Genomic DNA, 15,902 nt, shown 5'->3' with positions numbered 1-15,902 from the left:
TCTCTCCAACTCCTGGAAAGGAGGGTGTAGCCAGGGGGGGTCGGTCTCTTCTCCCAAGGAACAAGCCATGGGACAAGAGGAAATGGCCTCAAGTTGCAGCAGGGGAGGTTTAGATTGGAGATTAGGAACAATTTTTACATGGAAAGGGTTCTTAAGCCTTGGAACAGGCTGCCCAGGGCAGTGGTGGAGGGATTTCAAAGCCGGGCAGCCATAGTGCTTAGAGACATGGGTTAGGGATGGGTTTTGTCAGTGTTGGGTTGATGGTTGGACTCGATGATCTGAAAGGTCCCTTCCAACCCAGGCAATTCTATGATCCTGTGATTCTGTTCTGTCAGGCACAGGCACACCTAAGGACAAAGACCCCAGATGACTTGACCTTACTGTGAGGAAACTCTACCTCAGCTTTGCCACAGCTCTTTGGCTGACTGCCAGGCCTTGCTGGCAAGGAATCATTTTTGTCATGTAGGGCGGGGTGACACCTTGTTCTCGTGACAACAAAGAGCTCAATTTTAGTGAAAGACAAGGGGCCACTGTTAGTCAAGTAGTTTTGCACAAATAAATGGCCACATCGGATGTCCTGACCATTTATGGCCTGGAGTGTGTAGTTTCAGGTGTTCTGCAGGAAGATGGACCTTTTTAGAGCTCCTAGTTCTCTAGCAGGTAGATTTGGTGCTAGGAACTCACCAAAAGAACGGGGACCTCTTATCCTGGGCAGTTGGGGACTGACCCATCTGCTCTCTAACACAGACGCTGAAAGAATGGTCCCAGCATCGCAGAGAGTCTTAGGAATAGGCTGAGGGACTTGGGTCTTTTGAGTCTGGAGAAGAGTTCAGCAGGATCTGATCAATACCTATAAATTCTTGAAGGGTGGGTGTCAGGAGGATGGGGCCAGGCTTTTTTCAGTGGTGCCCAGGGACAGGACAAGAGGAAATGGGCACAAACTGGAACATGGGAAGTTCCATCTAAACATGAGGAGGAACTTCTTTGCTGTGAGGGTGGCAGAGCCCTGGCAGAGGCTGCCCAGAGAGGTGGTGGAGTCTCCTTCTCTGGAGACATTCAAACCCACCTGGATACGTTCCTGTGGGACCTGCTCTGGGTGACCCTGCTCTGGCAGGGGGTTGGCGGAGATGATCTCCTGAGGTCCCTTCCAACCCCATATTATTCTGTGACAAATGCCCCTGAGATGCTGCAGTGGGTATTTGACAAAATCCTTGCTTCTGAGACAGCCCGATAGACTTAGCAAGAACACCTAAAAGCTTTTTTTGGTGTGTGTTGCTAGATTTTCCATGGAATTTCACCTTGATTGTCAGGTAGAAATTTAGTTTCCATGTAGACCCCTCAAAAAGCGAATATTCAAAATAGTACTTTGCTACTAGACAGTTCAACCATTCAAGAAAAACAGTAAATTGTGAGACTTTACCGCTGGAGTCAGGTGCATAAGAGCTAGAAGAAGAAACTGCCAGAAGCACATATCCGGTTATGTTGAAGGAGCTCCACAGAATTCCTTGGAAACGAACCCATTACAGTGCTATGGCCGGTCTTGTTTTCAGCACTGTACTTCACAGCAAAAGTTCTCTTTATCTCAGCAGGCCTTTCAATGCACATCTGTCTCACGGAGACTGAAGATGTTATTTATTTAATGGGATTCCAGGGTAAGTCTCTACTTGTTATCAAGTGACTTCTCCTTTCAAATGAGAAATCATATTCCATAAACATCCTCTTGCTGCTGGAGCACGCTCAAGCCGGAGCAGCAAGCCTGCTGTATGGAACAGTCCTTCGCTTTTTATTAAATATTATCAGCTGAGCATAGCATGAGATCAAATTCCATGCCATCTTCCATGACATACGCTTCATCAGTAGATACAGCTGAAATTCTATCCTTTGTTGGTTTTGTTATTATTTTGCTAATTATGCAGAATGGGATAATCTTTTAATTACCTTGCACTGATCATCTTGAATTATCAAATTCTTCAAGGAAGCATGTGTTTACTTTCCCTGCTCTTCCAGTGACTCTTCAAGAATGTCCTCCATTCCTCCTTTAAGCCCCCAGCAATGAAGGCCTCGGGAAAAGCACTGAGGCAACTGAGTCCTTCCCTGGTGCTGACCTTCATGTTTTCCCAGGGGATTCATAAAATAAGGTCCATATTCAGGTGAAGGTGGATCTCTATGAACCTAGTAAGGATCATGGTGCTCAAACTGACAAGATAAATCTTTGTTGGGGTTGTTCAGCCTGGAGAAGAGAAGGCTCCAGGGACACCATAGAGGTCCTGCCAGTCCCTAAAGGGGCTCCAGGAGAGATGGGGAAGGACTCTTGATCAGGGAGGGGAGCCATAGGATGAGGGGAAAGGGTTTTAAACTGAAAGAGGGAAGATTGAGATGAGATCTCAGGAAGAAATTCTTTGCTGTGAGGGTGGTGAGACCCTGGCCCAGGTTGCCCAGAGAAGCTGTGGCTGCCCCATCCCTGGAGGGGTTCAAGGCCAGGCTGGATGGGGCTTGGAGCAACCTGGTCTGGTGGGAGGTGTCCCTGCCCAGGGCAGGGGGTTGGAAGTGGGTGATCTTTAAGGTCCCTTCCAACCCAAATCATTTTATGATTCTAAGATAACTCATCCAGCCCCCAGGCTTATTCCAGGACACTGCCTTTCCCAGGATTTATCAGCCGTTTCCCTGCCATTGATATGGTGGGGTTCCTTCAACGTCCTCAAGAAGAATAGCAGATAAAAAATATTTTCCTGTCACTTGCTGGTGTTCAGACCCGAGCAGTTACCACTGGCCACCAGCTACATGGATTGCTGTAGTGACAGCCGTTACTCATGTGGTGTTATTTACTGAAGGCATGAAAAGTGTAGAACTTTGTTGGGTGTGTGTGTAGTAACGCCCAGTGCTTCTGGAGAGCACTTCCACATGTGCAGCACCATCGTTCAAGGCAAGTAGGGCAGATCCAGTGCATCTTGGTTAGGCTGACAGTTGAACTAGATGATCTTAAGCATCCCTTCCAACCTAGACAATTCTGTGATTCTATGATTCTGGTGAGCTGTGATGGTCCTGTTTTGCCAAAGGTGACCCAATACTCGTAAGAGATCTGCAACTGGAAGGTAACTCATTTAAGATACTTTACTGGGAGAGTAATTTTTGAGGTTCATGAATTGCCTATCAGGGCAGCAGGTCAAGACTGGGCTTTAGTAGGAACAGCTCTTTTTCTGGGGGGGGAGGGCACAGTATTGCCTAATAGGAGATTGTTGTCATACCAGCTACTCCGGTGTCACAATCGTGAGCATCAGTAAAACCCATCAACCTTTAGATAGGTCTGGAAAGTCTGGTAAATCTGTGTTTGTGTGAAGAGAAGCCAACAAGATACTAGGATTTGATTATTTTAGGACTCAACTTCCCCCTTTGTGGCAGGCAGCAGTATTTACACTAAAAATCTGCTTTTAGTGACTCAGAAAATGCTTGGTTTCTGGAAGAGGCTGGGGAGAGGATGTCAGAGCTCCGGACACAGACTGTGGCATGGGAAAGAAAGGAGCAACCAGACCTTGACCAGCTCTGCTCGGAGGGTCTCAGAACAGCAGACCTCATGAAGTGGGGTCTTCTGGCACACCTTGCCAGCAGTGTGCCCAGGTGGCCAAGAAGGCCAAACACCATCCTGGCCTGGATCAGGAATAGTGTGGCCAGCAGGAGTAGGGAAGTCATTGTGCCTCTGTACTGGGCACTGAGGAGGCCTCACCTCAAGTGCTGGGTTCAGTTCTGGGCCCCTCACTACAAGAAGGACATTGAGCTGCTGGAGTGTGTCCAGAGGAGAGCCACCAAGCTGGTGAGGGGTCTAGAGAACAAGTCATACGAGGAGAGGCTGAGGGAACTGGGCTTGTCTGTATTGGAGAAGAGGAGGCTGAGGGGGGACCTCATTGCCCTCTACAACTACCTGAAAGGAGGGTGTAGAGAGGTGGGGGTTGGCCATTTCTCCCAAGGGAATAACGATAGGACCAGAGGAAATGGTCTCAAGTTGGGGCAGGGGAGGTTTAGATCAGATATTAGGAATAATTACTTTCCTGAGAGGGTGGTCAGGCACTGGAACAGCCTGCCCAGGGAGGTGGTGGAGTCACCATCCCGGAGGTATTTAAGAAACGTGTAGACGTGGCACGTCAGGGCATGCTCTAGTGCCTGAGATTGTTGGGTTGTGTCTGTGTGGGGTGTGGGTTTTTATTGTTTTTTGTTTTGTTCCAGGGACAGAGGTGAGACTAACTGGTCTGTAGGTTGGGACTTGATGATCTCAAAGGTACCTTCCAACTGTGAAGATTCTGTGATTCTGTGGTTCTGCGAAGTCTGCAGCACGTTGTTGCTCTCACAAGTGGTTACTGCTAAATGTCTGAGATTAGAACCAGGAATCCCTGACCTTCCCGGGCAGATCTGCATGACTTCAGCCGAACAAAGGACCGCTCTGAGCAGGAATAAAGAGGCTTCTGTGAACTGTCTTTCAGCCACAAAAGCCTTTGGGGTGTCGAGGCAAGATGATCTGCCCGATGGGAACCAGCCGAGAGTGACCCTCCTGGTTTCTCAGATTTTCTGGTAGCTGACAGGACACGCTGGTTGTTTATTCACATTGTGTGCCGTTGGCAGCACTGTAGGTAGCTACAGAGGGTAAATAAATACAAATATGTTTTGAGAGAGGGTATGTATATGAGAGAAGATTATGGGTTCTCACACAAGGTTTTGCATTCCCTTCACGCTGGAGATGACAAAACGCGTGAAATGGCTGTCACCTGCTCCCTGTCTGAAATGTGAGGACGATCTTCTCAACCTGCGGTGCTCTTGGGTTAAGAGGAATTGCATGTTTGCAGAGGGAAGGATCTTTTCCCTTGGCTTGTTGATGCTGTTTGGCCCCTTGATGTTTAATGTATAATGCCAGGAGCTTGATTGATACCCGCCAGCCTGGAGGAAAGTCCCATCACCCATGGCCACCCCTGCGCCTCAGCACTCTTTTTTTTTTGGCAGAGCTTTTGCTCATTTAACTGTTCAGATACATCAGTGTTTTCTGCTGTTCGGGTATTCCCATGAGGTTTTTTTTACTGGTTACCTTTAAACACATCAGAGCATTTGTAACTGAAAGTGGAAGAATTAATCCCAGAATGGTTTTCTGGACGTTTTTCTATCAATACTGTTTTTCTAGATGTCTGGCACCTGATGGGGGAGCAGAAATGAACCATGCGAAGAGAGATAAGCCCAATTCTGCTGGGGCTGTCAGGCTGCTGAGGACACAAAGATTAAATTTGAACACATACAGTTAATGCCTTTAAAAGGATGAAAATACTGCAGTTTTGTTTCCCCACTAGATTTTAATGCCCAAAGATATTAAAAGGACCGTTAAAAAAACCTTATTAATGCCACAGATTATTTGAACTCATCAACATCTTTGTCATTTAACAAACTTATTACAAGCTTAATTACACCACATACTGTTTTTAGTTATAAATGTGTAAATTGTACTATTACATCTCATAAAGAATTATTTTGTTTGCCATTACGTTCTAGATAGTTTTTCAAGCCTCCCCAAAACTGTTATAAATTAAAACTTGATTCCATGGTCAATGTATCCTTTCTGTTCTCATTGGTTATGAAGGTTTTAATTCTGTATTATTATTATCATCATTATTATTATTATTAGGCAGAAATAAATGTGTGCGCACTACAGCTTTTGGAAGAGGGAAAGGCATATAAGCCTCAAGCCACTAAGCCTGTAGTTGTGACTTTTTTCTTAGTATATACTATTTTCCTCCATCAAGCACAAGTAATGAAGTCTTTGGATTCAGATGCTAGAACTATAATCTAATAAGTTACAGGCTGCCAAAGTCACTTAGGCAAAGCCTGAAGCGTACTCTGAGAAGTATTTGTGATTGGGGAGTTTATCTTACGTTTTTTGAAGCCAGGAAAAACCACAGTATTTTAAATATTTTTTCACATTTTTCCTGTAAAATCCTGTGATATAATTTTCCTGCAACCAGTGTGTTGCAAGTTTTCTATTTTATGATGTGAAGAGACATCAGATAATGGTTTTATATTATATATTTTGATCTACAAATACTTTGATATTCTTTGCATGCTCATATTCTTTGCTGAAGTATCAGTGGACATTGCCCTAAAATTTAAGAAAATCTTATCCTTAAAATACCACATCAGCTCTGTGTAGAGGAGAGATTAAGAAGTACAGATGTTGTCATGGATGACATTTGACATTGCGTTCCTGAATAATTTTGACAATTAATACAGCTTCCAAAAGTTTTCTAAGTGGAATTATTACATGGGGTTTGTTTTCCTTGAAGCTCATATTTTGTGATGAAGGGAAGAAAAACATATTTATCTCCTTTTTTTTTCTTCACTCAAGAGCAGCTGAAGCTCAAATGTGCATCTATTTTTTTTATGCTTCCAGCTAGATTCGGGAGTTCTCTTCAGTCAACCAATATAATTGGCTACAGCGATCAGAAACAGCAAATGATTTGCAGATATTCCTTTACCCCTTTCAAAAAAAAACTCCTGTCTGCAGGAATTAACATGATGGGGACAGGGAACTAGAAGATAAGGAGGCTTGGTAATAAAATATATTAAAATATAAAATATATTATAGTATAGTCTATAAAGTAGAATAGGATATAGGATATCCTACAAAGTAGGATAGGATATAGGATATCCTATAAAGTAAGATAGGCAAATGCACATCAAGATTTATACTTTTCTCTCGATTTACTTGGCAGTTAGTGACATGCAAAGATACTGGTAATGAATCACCCTGGGCAAAAATGTGGAAAAAACCCTCTGAGCAGAGTACACAGAAGTGTATTTTGCCTACAGTGTAAGTTTGCCCACGGGAAAAACTCGCTTTACACTTGAAATGATGCTGCTTATCTTGCTGAAATTGAAGATTCTGCCATCTTCAAGATTTCTGGGCCAGTGATAGGGTCAAGTACAATTGATACGAAAGCAAACTTCATTAATTCAAGCTCCCGATGGATAAAATTGAATACATCACAGGAAGAGCCAGCTCCATGATTCAGGGCAGATTATCTGGTGGGCACAGGTTATGGTGGGATGCCCAGGTTAGGGAGAGTACCATGAAAATGCAGCCTCTCTAGGGATGCTTGACATCAATTTAAAAGCACTTTTTTTTTTTTTTTAAATTCTGACATCTGCATGTGCATCTTTTCCAAACAGGTGAGCAAGAGAGAGGGTCTGATAGACTAGGGAAATTGAACCATTTATCTCAATTGTGAAAAGTGAATTTGCAGAAATATCTTCTTTTCTGGGATGCTATCCTTCATTCCTCAAAAATTTTTGTGAACTTCTGAGTACACACGCACGACAGAAACATGTACCTCAGTGCCCCTGAGTCACTGAGTGGTTCTGGTTTTATCGATGTGGACCATAGAGGTCTAAAGGAGAAGGCCAACGGGATCTAAATCTTGGCATAAAAAGGCCGAGATTTGTCACCACATGAAGGACATTTTGGTGCTGGAGTGGGTCCAGAGAAGGGCAATGGAGCTGGTGAGGGGTCTGGAGCACAAGTCTTGTGAGGAGAGGCTGAGGGAGCTGGGGGTGTTCAGCCTGGAGAAAAGGAGGCTGAGGGGAGACCTTCTCGCTCTCTCCAACTCCCTGAAAGGAGGGGGTAGCCAGGGGGGGTCGGTCTCTTCTCCCAAGGAACAGGCCATGGGACAAGAGGAAACGGCCTCAAGTTGCACCAGGGGAGGGTCAGATTGGAGATAAGGGACAATTTTGACACGGAAAGGGTTATTGCACATTGGAATGGGCTGCCCAGGGCAGTGGTGGAGTCACCATCCCTGGAGGGATTTCAAAGCCGGGCAGCCATAGTGCTTAGAGACATGGGTTAGTGATGGGTTTGGTCAGTGTTGGGTTGATGGTTGGACTTGATGATCTGAAAGGTCCCTTCCAACCCAGGCAATTCTATGATTCTACGATTCTAAGGTGTCTGATTCCTCAACAAACAGAGAGATTGGTGTTTGCCATCAGAGTATTCATCCATTTGTGGGCACAGCAGAGCATGTTCATGCTGACCACTGCAGGAGTCCGACATCCACACAGGTCAGAGGACCAAACTGTAAATAGTTCAAATTTCTTGTTTTTAATGGAGTAAGAGGGGTGCCTCCAACAGGATGATTGGAGCACTCATGTCAGATGTCTGAAATACCTCATGTAAACAGTCCCGAAATCATCTAATCTCACTTCCTGTAAACAAAAGACCAAGTCACTTTTTTCTCAGAAACTGGATTAAAGAGTACTTTTAGTACACTGCCTAATACCATTTTAAAGACTTGGAAAGATCCCTTTTTTTCTCTGTAAAATATACCCAAAGCATTTCAAGACCGACTGTGCCCAAATTCAGCTTCTCATCATTGGGCAGCCAGGTATGTCTTTACCTGAAATGCTTGTCTTCTCTATTTTCTGCTGTCAGATATCCCTGTGTGCACCAGGATAAGTGGCTTCCTGGTGGTTCTTCAATAGGGATGAGATACGAGGCTCGAGAAGTTTAAGTTAAAAAGCTTGTTTTTTCACAACCTCAGTTATTCTGTGGTCCTGCCATTTCTTTTTCCTTCTTGAGATGAGCCGGGCGTCGTTCCATTAGTGGGTTTGTGGGTTCTGGATTATGTTGTACAGTAAGAACAAATTCCTGTGTATACTCAATTTTCCTCTCTACGTGTACAAAGAGCACAGGAACCTTCCTTTGGCCACAGCATGTGGGTCCAGCAGGATCTCATAATGCTTTTATGCTGCTTTCCATGACAGTCTCCTACTGGCTAGATGTTTTCTTTCCCAGTTTTCTGTTTCAGGACCGTTAAATGCAGTGGGGTTTGGAGTTGTTATCACTGAACTTTAGGTTACAGTAAACTGTCCTTTTGGGGGTCTTAGGAACCCACAAATTGTGTACTCTTCCAAATCTAACATAGTATGTTTTAACTTGTATTGAGACATTGTAAAATATTAAACAACTCGGTGACATGATTTAGTGATGGTTTTTATCAGAGTCAGGTTGATGGTTGGACTCAATGATCTTAAAGGTCCCTGCCAACCCAGACAATTCTGTGATTCTATGAACTCTGGAGCAGAACTCAATTCCTGTGGTAAAATTCACATATCAACCCTTTTCTTTCACGACTTCTGCGTGAAACTTCAGAGCCTGAGAGTTAGCTTTTCATCCATTTTGATGTGCCTTATTAAGTCCATGTAATTTATGCTGTTGTTTAATTAGGTTGCCCTAGGGTACAAAATCAGAAACCTTGAAAACAATCCAAATATGTTAAATTAAGGCAACCTAGATAAGGTAGAGGACTGGACTCGTAATCTTCACGTGTGTATGAAGTGTTTGGCAAAATCATCATTTCAAGCGTGATGTCTGGCACTATATACTGGTAGCCTGTACTTCTTTATGGATATAGACCCAGTTTATTTATGGGGTTATTTATGCCCAAGGCTGACATCTGGCCAACCAGGCATCACCCCCAGGTTATTTTTTTCAAGTATTAAAGTCAGGTTGGCCAACAATAAGGAATTTCCTCGGTTTTTCAGGAGTTGTTAACGAAAGATTAATCTTTTTTTTTCCCCTGTTCTTCTAGTGAGGTAGGACTGGGGGAAAAAAAAAAACCCTGAGAAATGGATTTAGGCTGGGAAGGAGGAGTTTTCAGAAACAAAATCCCTTAGGTAAGGTGATAGGGGTCTGTGTGCCAGCAGCGTGTAGATCGTGCTCCACTGCAGGAGACTTCACTGGTAGCACCACGGTAGTCCTGTTCCTGAGGGAAGGCAGTTCATGAGGAAGGAAAGGTTGGTTGAAACCAAAATCTACCAAAGCACAAAGGAGGTTGACTCCTATTTTTTGCTGGTTTTCAGCAATCTGCCCTCACTTCCCAGGTATGTATTGTCCCTGCCCAGGGCAGGGGGTTGGAACCAGATGTTCTTTAAGGTCCCTTCTGACCCAAACCATTCTATGATTCTATATTACAGCAATGAGTTGCTGAGAGCAATGAAGCCAAGAGCTCTTGGGTAGCTCTGAATCATTGTGCATGTGTGTTTTCAGTCCTGCCACAGCAGAATATTGGTTTTCACCTGGTATTATCACCGCGCAGATGTTCTTTAAGGTCCCTTCTGACCCAAACCATTCTATGATTCTATATTACAGCAATGAGTTGCTGAGAGCAATGAAGCCAAGAGCTCTTGGGTAGCTCTGCATCATTGTGCATGTGTGTTTTCAGTCCTGCCACAGCAGAATATTGTTTTTCACCCAGTATTATCACCGAAAGAGGCTGAGGATGACAATGAGCACACTTGATAAATGCCAGCCTCTCACTTGTGGTATTAAAAAATGCATAGATGCTCGATAATTATCTAGCATTCATTACTAATGCATAATATCAGAGCAATATGGAAGTGAAATGGGGACAAGGAGCAAATTAAACTGCCAAAGAATCATTCCTTAAAGTTTTTCTTTTCCTCGCTAGCTCCTCTTTTCCTGGAGACACTGTTGATCTCTGGGGCTATCAGAGCTGGGTTTTGCAGAATTGAACCTCCAACAGATAGAAAGAAAACGTAAAAATGTTAGAAAGTTTCACACCTGGAAAAAAAACCCCAACAGAATATTCTTTCCTTTCTAGGAAAAAATCACTGAATTTTAGAATTTAGGAAGATGGGATTGTTTTTTACAGAATTCCAGTGTCAAAAAGGATGGCATAGGCAGTAGCCCACAATACGTAGTGTTGCTCTGAGAAACCTGATTATTAATTATTTAATTAGATATATTACTATATATTTTATATAGTAATATAGTATTAATCATTAATTAAATATATCTCTGATCGCTTGATTTCATTTTAGCCTTTACTGATTTTTTTCGATAATACGGAAATCTGTTAATAAGTAACATTGTTAAGATTATTAATTTAGGATAATTTGATAGGAACATAATTGAGTTTCATACATTTGGCAGATAGATAATGGAAAACTATTTGTATCATTTTAAGAAATAGAGAGCAAGCTCCTGGAAAGCTTTATGCTGGAATCACTGTGTTTAATAAAAGCTGAAAAATGAAACGAAGTAAACATATGTCGCTTACATTTTTAGTTGGCTCTGAATGAGGCAGCATTACGAGTGCATCGAAGGATACTGTGGATGTACAAAATAATCTGGAGGGTAATGGACGGTTCTAAATGGGGCTTAAATTTAAATAAACATTACATAATGCGTTCCAGACACATGGCGTTAGATACGAGCATCGGTGCTGCAGAAAGATAGATAATTTTGTTTAAGCTCTTCAGCCCTTGATGCTCCTCATCCGAGGAGTTATGTTTTCAGACACAAGGAGGTAGGAATCTGGTTGTGGTGTTGCTGGAAGGGCAGGCTTGTCATCTCTTGAGTGTAGCTCAAGTGATATATCCATTTATCTACCCAACCAAATACAGAAAAGAAAGGTATGGGTAGTGGTATCAGTTGTCTCAAAGTCTAGAAAGCTTGGGCTTCTTTCAAAATCCCACCCTGATAAAGGTCCAAATGAAAGGTCTAACAGTGGCACTGTGGGCTCGTTAGTTCAGTGGGAGATTGTTTCTGGCAATATGAATAGGTTTTGGTTTTGGTACATTAATTCTGTGTTGGTTTGAAAGCTTTCAAGGGCACGTTTGAGGCTTCACATGGAATATTAATGGCAGGGTGAGACCTTCAACTGGATACACAGGTGAAAACACGGTTCAAAAGTTACCATTATGTGTTGCAGTTGCTGAGAATGAATTTTTACACAATTTTTCACCCAAACGAAAAACCATTAAAGGCCCTTTGCTGTGGGTTAGCAACTAAATGCATCATTTTAGAGCAGGTCACTCAGTATTTTCCCATCCAACTTTGCCATCTGTGGATCGCTGCCCACTTCCCTGCCTAGTTCCTAATTTGCTGCTGAAACTTCAGATCAACCCATCCCAGAGCATGCAAAGCCTACGCCAGTCTTTTCCTTGGCTCTGGGAGAGGAAAGGAGATGGTCTTTTGAGTTTTCTCTTCCAAAAGTTCTTATAAAAATCTCTCGTTGTGGGAAAAGATGTAAAAAGAGATGTGGAAAAAAATGCTCAACAACAATACTCAAGAAGATGGTGGTCATTGAAATGTGGGTCATTTTGAGCTGGTATATCGTAGGCTTAAATTTCCACGAATAATTACTGATAATAAATGGAAATTGACATTTTACCAAGAGAAAATTACTCCAGGAAAAAAAAGGTGAAAAAAGGCTTTCCCAAATTCATAAATGGAGCAAATGGATTCTGTTTCAGTGGGACTCCCCTGCTTTGAGAGCTCTCCCTTATAAACAGCATCACTCAAAACTCGTGTATTTCTCCTTAGTCCCTGAAATTCTTTGCTGTGAGGGTGGTGAGAGCCTGGCCCAGGTTGCCCAGAGAAGCTGTGGCTGCCCCATCCCTGGAGGGGTTGAAGGCCAGGCTGGATGGGGCTTGGAGCAACCTGGTCTGGTGGGAGGTGTCCCTGCCCAGGGCAGGGGGGTGGAACTGGGTGATCTTGAAGATGCTTTCCAACCCAAACCATTCCATGATTCTATGATTTTCTTCTTGGATATAATAATACAGAAAATTCACAGGCATCAATCAATAACTCTACCACCCTGACAGCATGTTTTCCCAGTGCTGGTCATTTAGTACATTAGCTTTTAAAATGCCTGTTGTATCGGTGGCAATAATATTAGACTATTTGTATATGGGGATATAAAAATACTGTCTGGTTGTTCTGTCATCACAAGAGGATGCTCAGTGTCTCGTTTATCTATGGGCAGACTACATTATTGTCTCACAAAACAATGTCCCAGCGCTGGGATTGCTTCATTAAGTTTATGCTACATCGACATAATTATGCAGGAGCTAAGAATAGCTCATCTAATTGAAAATAATGATTATAGAGAAAGAGCGGGTTTGATGACTGTTACTAGGCAAGCACATACCATCCAGCCATTCATGGGCTGCAGGGAGCACATATGGGATTATACGGTGTGTTTGGTTTGATTAACAGTTTCTGTCCCCCATCCTGAGCCCCAGTGGAAGGTGTTACTGGCAGGGGGGTGGAACTGGGTGATCTTGAAGATGCTTTCCAACCCAAACCATTCCATGATTCTATGATTTTCTTCTTGGATATAATAATACAGAAAATTCACAGGCATCAATCAATAACTCTACCACCCTGACAGCATGTTTTCCCAGTGCTGGTCATTTAGTACATTAGCTTTTAAAATGCCTGTTGTATCGGTGGCAATAATATTAGACTATTTGTATATGGGGATATAAAAATACTGTCTGGTTGTTCTGTCATCACAAGAGGATGCTCAGTGTCTCGTTTATCTATGGGCAGACTACATTATTGTCTCACAAAACAATGTCCCAGCGCTGGGATTGCTTCATTAAGTTTATGCTACATCGACATAATTATGCAGGAGCTAAGAATAGCTCATCTAATTGAAAATAATGATTATAGAGAAAGAGCGGGTTTGATGACTGTTACTAGGCAAGCACATACCATCCAGCCATTCATGGGCTGCAGGGAGCACATATGGGATTATACGGTGTGTTTGGTTTGATTAACAGTTTCTGTCCCCCATCCTGAGCCCCAGTGGAAGGTGTTACTGCTTTATTTGCTCATTATCTCTTTTTTTTCTCCGGGACCCAGAGGGACCGGTGGGAAGGCAGCACGAGCTGATATTTCTCCAGTGAACGATGACAGGCTAAGCTTTGAAATAACATTCAGCATTTATCCCCGCACACGTTTTAGGGAGGATGTAACTTAAATAAATCTTCTCCAGGCACCACAGACGAAACCGTCTCTGTGGGTTTTTCATGTCTGTGTTTGTACTGGTACCCTACGGGATTAAACAGCTTTTTAGAAATGCAAAGTCTGCCACACTGTTAATCTCTCCGTGCTCGTTGTGGTTAATGCTAAACGTTTAATTCTTGCTTCACCTAAAACACCTGGAGCTCTCCTTTCTTCCTTGCGAATAAACCCAAATTTTTGCAGCGAAGTTGTTGAAAAGTTTTCGGTTATTTGATTGCTGTTGATTAGCATCACCAGGCACGTGGGATAAAGGTTGCTGCTGCTGTTGTCCTCTTCACTAATTTTTTTCTTACTGAAGTGTCAGTTTTCTCCTAGAATGCTATGAGGAAATTCCTGAGATCATGGAATTTCATGTATCTGCTTTAGAAATGTTATTAATATCTCTAGAGGATCCAAAAAGCTCTGCCCGTTTGCCATGTTTAGCTTCCCCTCTGTTCCGATGAGGCGTTTCATAGCTCCAGGCTACGAGCTGATGCTGGAGAGGCAGGGAGAGATCACTGCCATCAGGAATTTTTAAACAGATGACTGTTTAAAAGCTGAAGTGGGGGCCGGGGTTGGGGGGGGGAGATGGGACACGGGGTGATGCAATCCCGCAGGAACACAAGGATCACTTTACACAGTCCGGAATCGCAGGCACTTGCACAAGCTGTTCTTGAGGCTTTTTAAGAAATAGCCGAAGGAAAAAAGTGGAAGCAGAGGGCAAATTGCTTTACGAAAGGATTCCAAACTGTTGTCCAAACTTCAGAAAAAAGTGACGTTGTTCTGGATTTGAAATTCAGTGAGTTACAAGAATTTAAAACTGTCAAGTCCTCACTGGCACAAACTGGAACATGGGAAGTTCCATCTAAACATGAGGAGGAACTTCTTTCCTGTGAGGGTGGCAGAGCCCTGGCAGAGGCTGCCCAGAGAGGTGGTGGAGTCTCCTTCTCTGGAGACATTCAAACCCACCTGGACATGTTCCTGTGGGACCTGCTCTGGGTAGACCTTCTCCGGCAGGGGTTGGAGGAGATGATCTCCAGAGGTCCCTTCCAACCCCTGCCATTCTGTGATTCTGTGACTCTGTGAATACATATCTCAGGTTTTTTGGACCAACATACCTCAGTTTTGCCCTTCGCAACATTTTCTGTGGCACCCAGCAGTGAGCATTAGCTTTGGGTTGTGATGGCATTCCACAGGCCCCTTGGACACTGTGTCCTGGTCTCACAGACCTGTCATTAGGAGTTGGTGTGGTGTGGCTCTGTCTGACTTTCTGGGCACATTCTGGTGACGTGTATTAAAATTATAATCCCCAGTTTTGATCTGGTACTTTTTTTTTTGTTTGATTTAGCAAGCCTGGGCTGTAAATTGTGTACCTACAAGTAAACGTGATATGAGGTTGAGCAGGACTAGAGGAAATGGGCACATAAGTTCCATGTGGACATGAAGAGGAGCTTCTTTCCTGTGAGGGTGGCAGAGCCCTGGAAGAGGCTGCCCAGAGAGGTGGTGGAGTCTCCTTCCCTGGAGACATTCAAACCCCACCTGGACACGTTCCTGTGGGACCTGACCCTACTCTGGCAGGGGGTTGGAGGAGATGATCTCCAGAGGTCCCTTCCAACCCCATATTATTCTGTGATTCTGTGGGACTGAAGAGCTGAGATTCAGAAACACCTCGATTTGCAGTTCCAAGAGCGCGCTGTACAGGGGGGTGGATGAAAGTGGAGGACAGAATTTTTTCACTCTCACGTTCTTGATGAGACCCGTCAAAGGCTCCTCTTGCATTATAACCCTTTTTCTGCCCCCTACAGAACTGCACACGCAAGAGCTAAAGCTGACGCTGCGGATCAGGCCGCTCAGGCAGCTCGCCAGGAATGTGATATCGCCAGAGCAGTTGCCAGAGAACTTTCACCAAATTTCTACCAACCAGGTAATGAAACATTGTGGGGGGGTTTGTGGGTTTTCTTTTCCTCTTTTTTTTTTTTTTTTTTTTTTTTTTTTAAAAAAAAAAAAAAAAAAAAAAAAAAAAAAAAAAAAAAAAAAAAAAAGTTCTAGGAAAAATATTAAACCC

The 15,902-nt window shown here is 43.4% G+C and overlaps 1 protein-coding gene across 1 annotated transcript in view; it reads left to right on the top strand.

Moving 5' to 3' along the window:
- Window positions 1–15,902, top strand: part of LOC106893720 (junctophilin-1-like) — a 63,473-nt gene that overhangs the window by 37,465 nt on the left and 10,106 nt on the right. Inside the window, exon 2 of the mRNA XM_014951904.1 lies at window positions 15,643–15,761. Within this exon, the coding sequence (XP_014807390.1) occupies window positions 15,643–15,761 (119 nt within the window). The remainder of the gene's footprint in view (window positions 1–15,642; window positions 15,762–15,902) is intronic.

Source organism: Calidris pugnax, unplaced genomic scaffold (genome assembly GCF_001431845.1).
Source record: "Calidris pugnax isolate Ruff unplaced genomic scaffold, ASM143184v1 scaffold61, whole genome shotgun sequence".
NCBI classification, from domain to species: Eukaryota; Metazoa; Chordata; class Aves; order Charadriiformes; family Scolopacidae; genus Calidris; species Calidris pugnax.
This window is presented reverse-complemented; position numbering and strand designations above follow the sequence as displayed.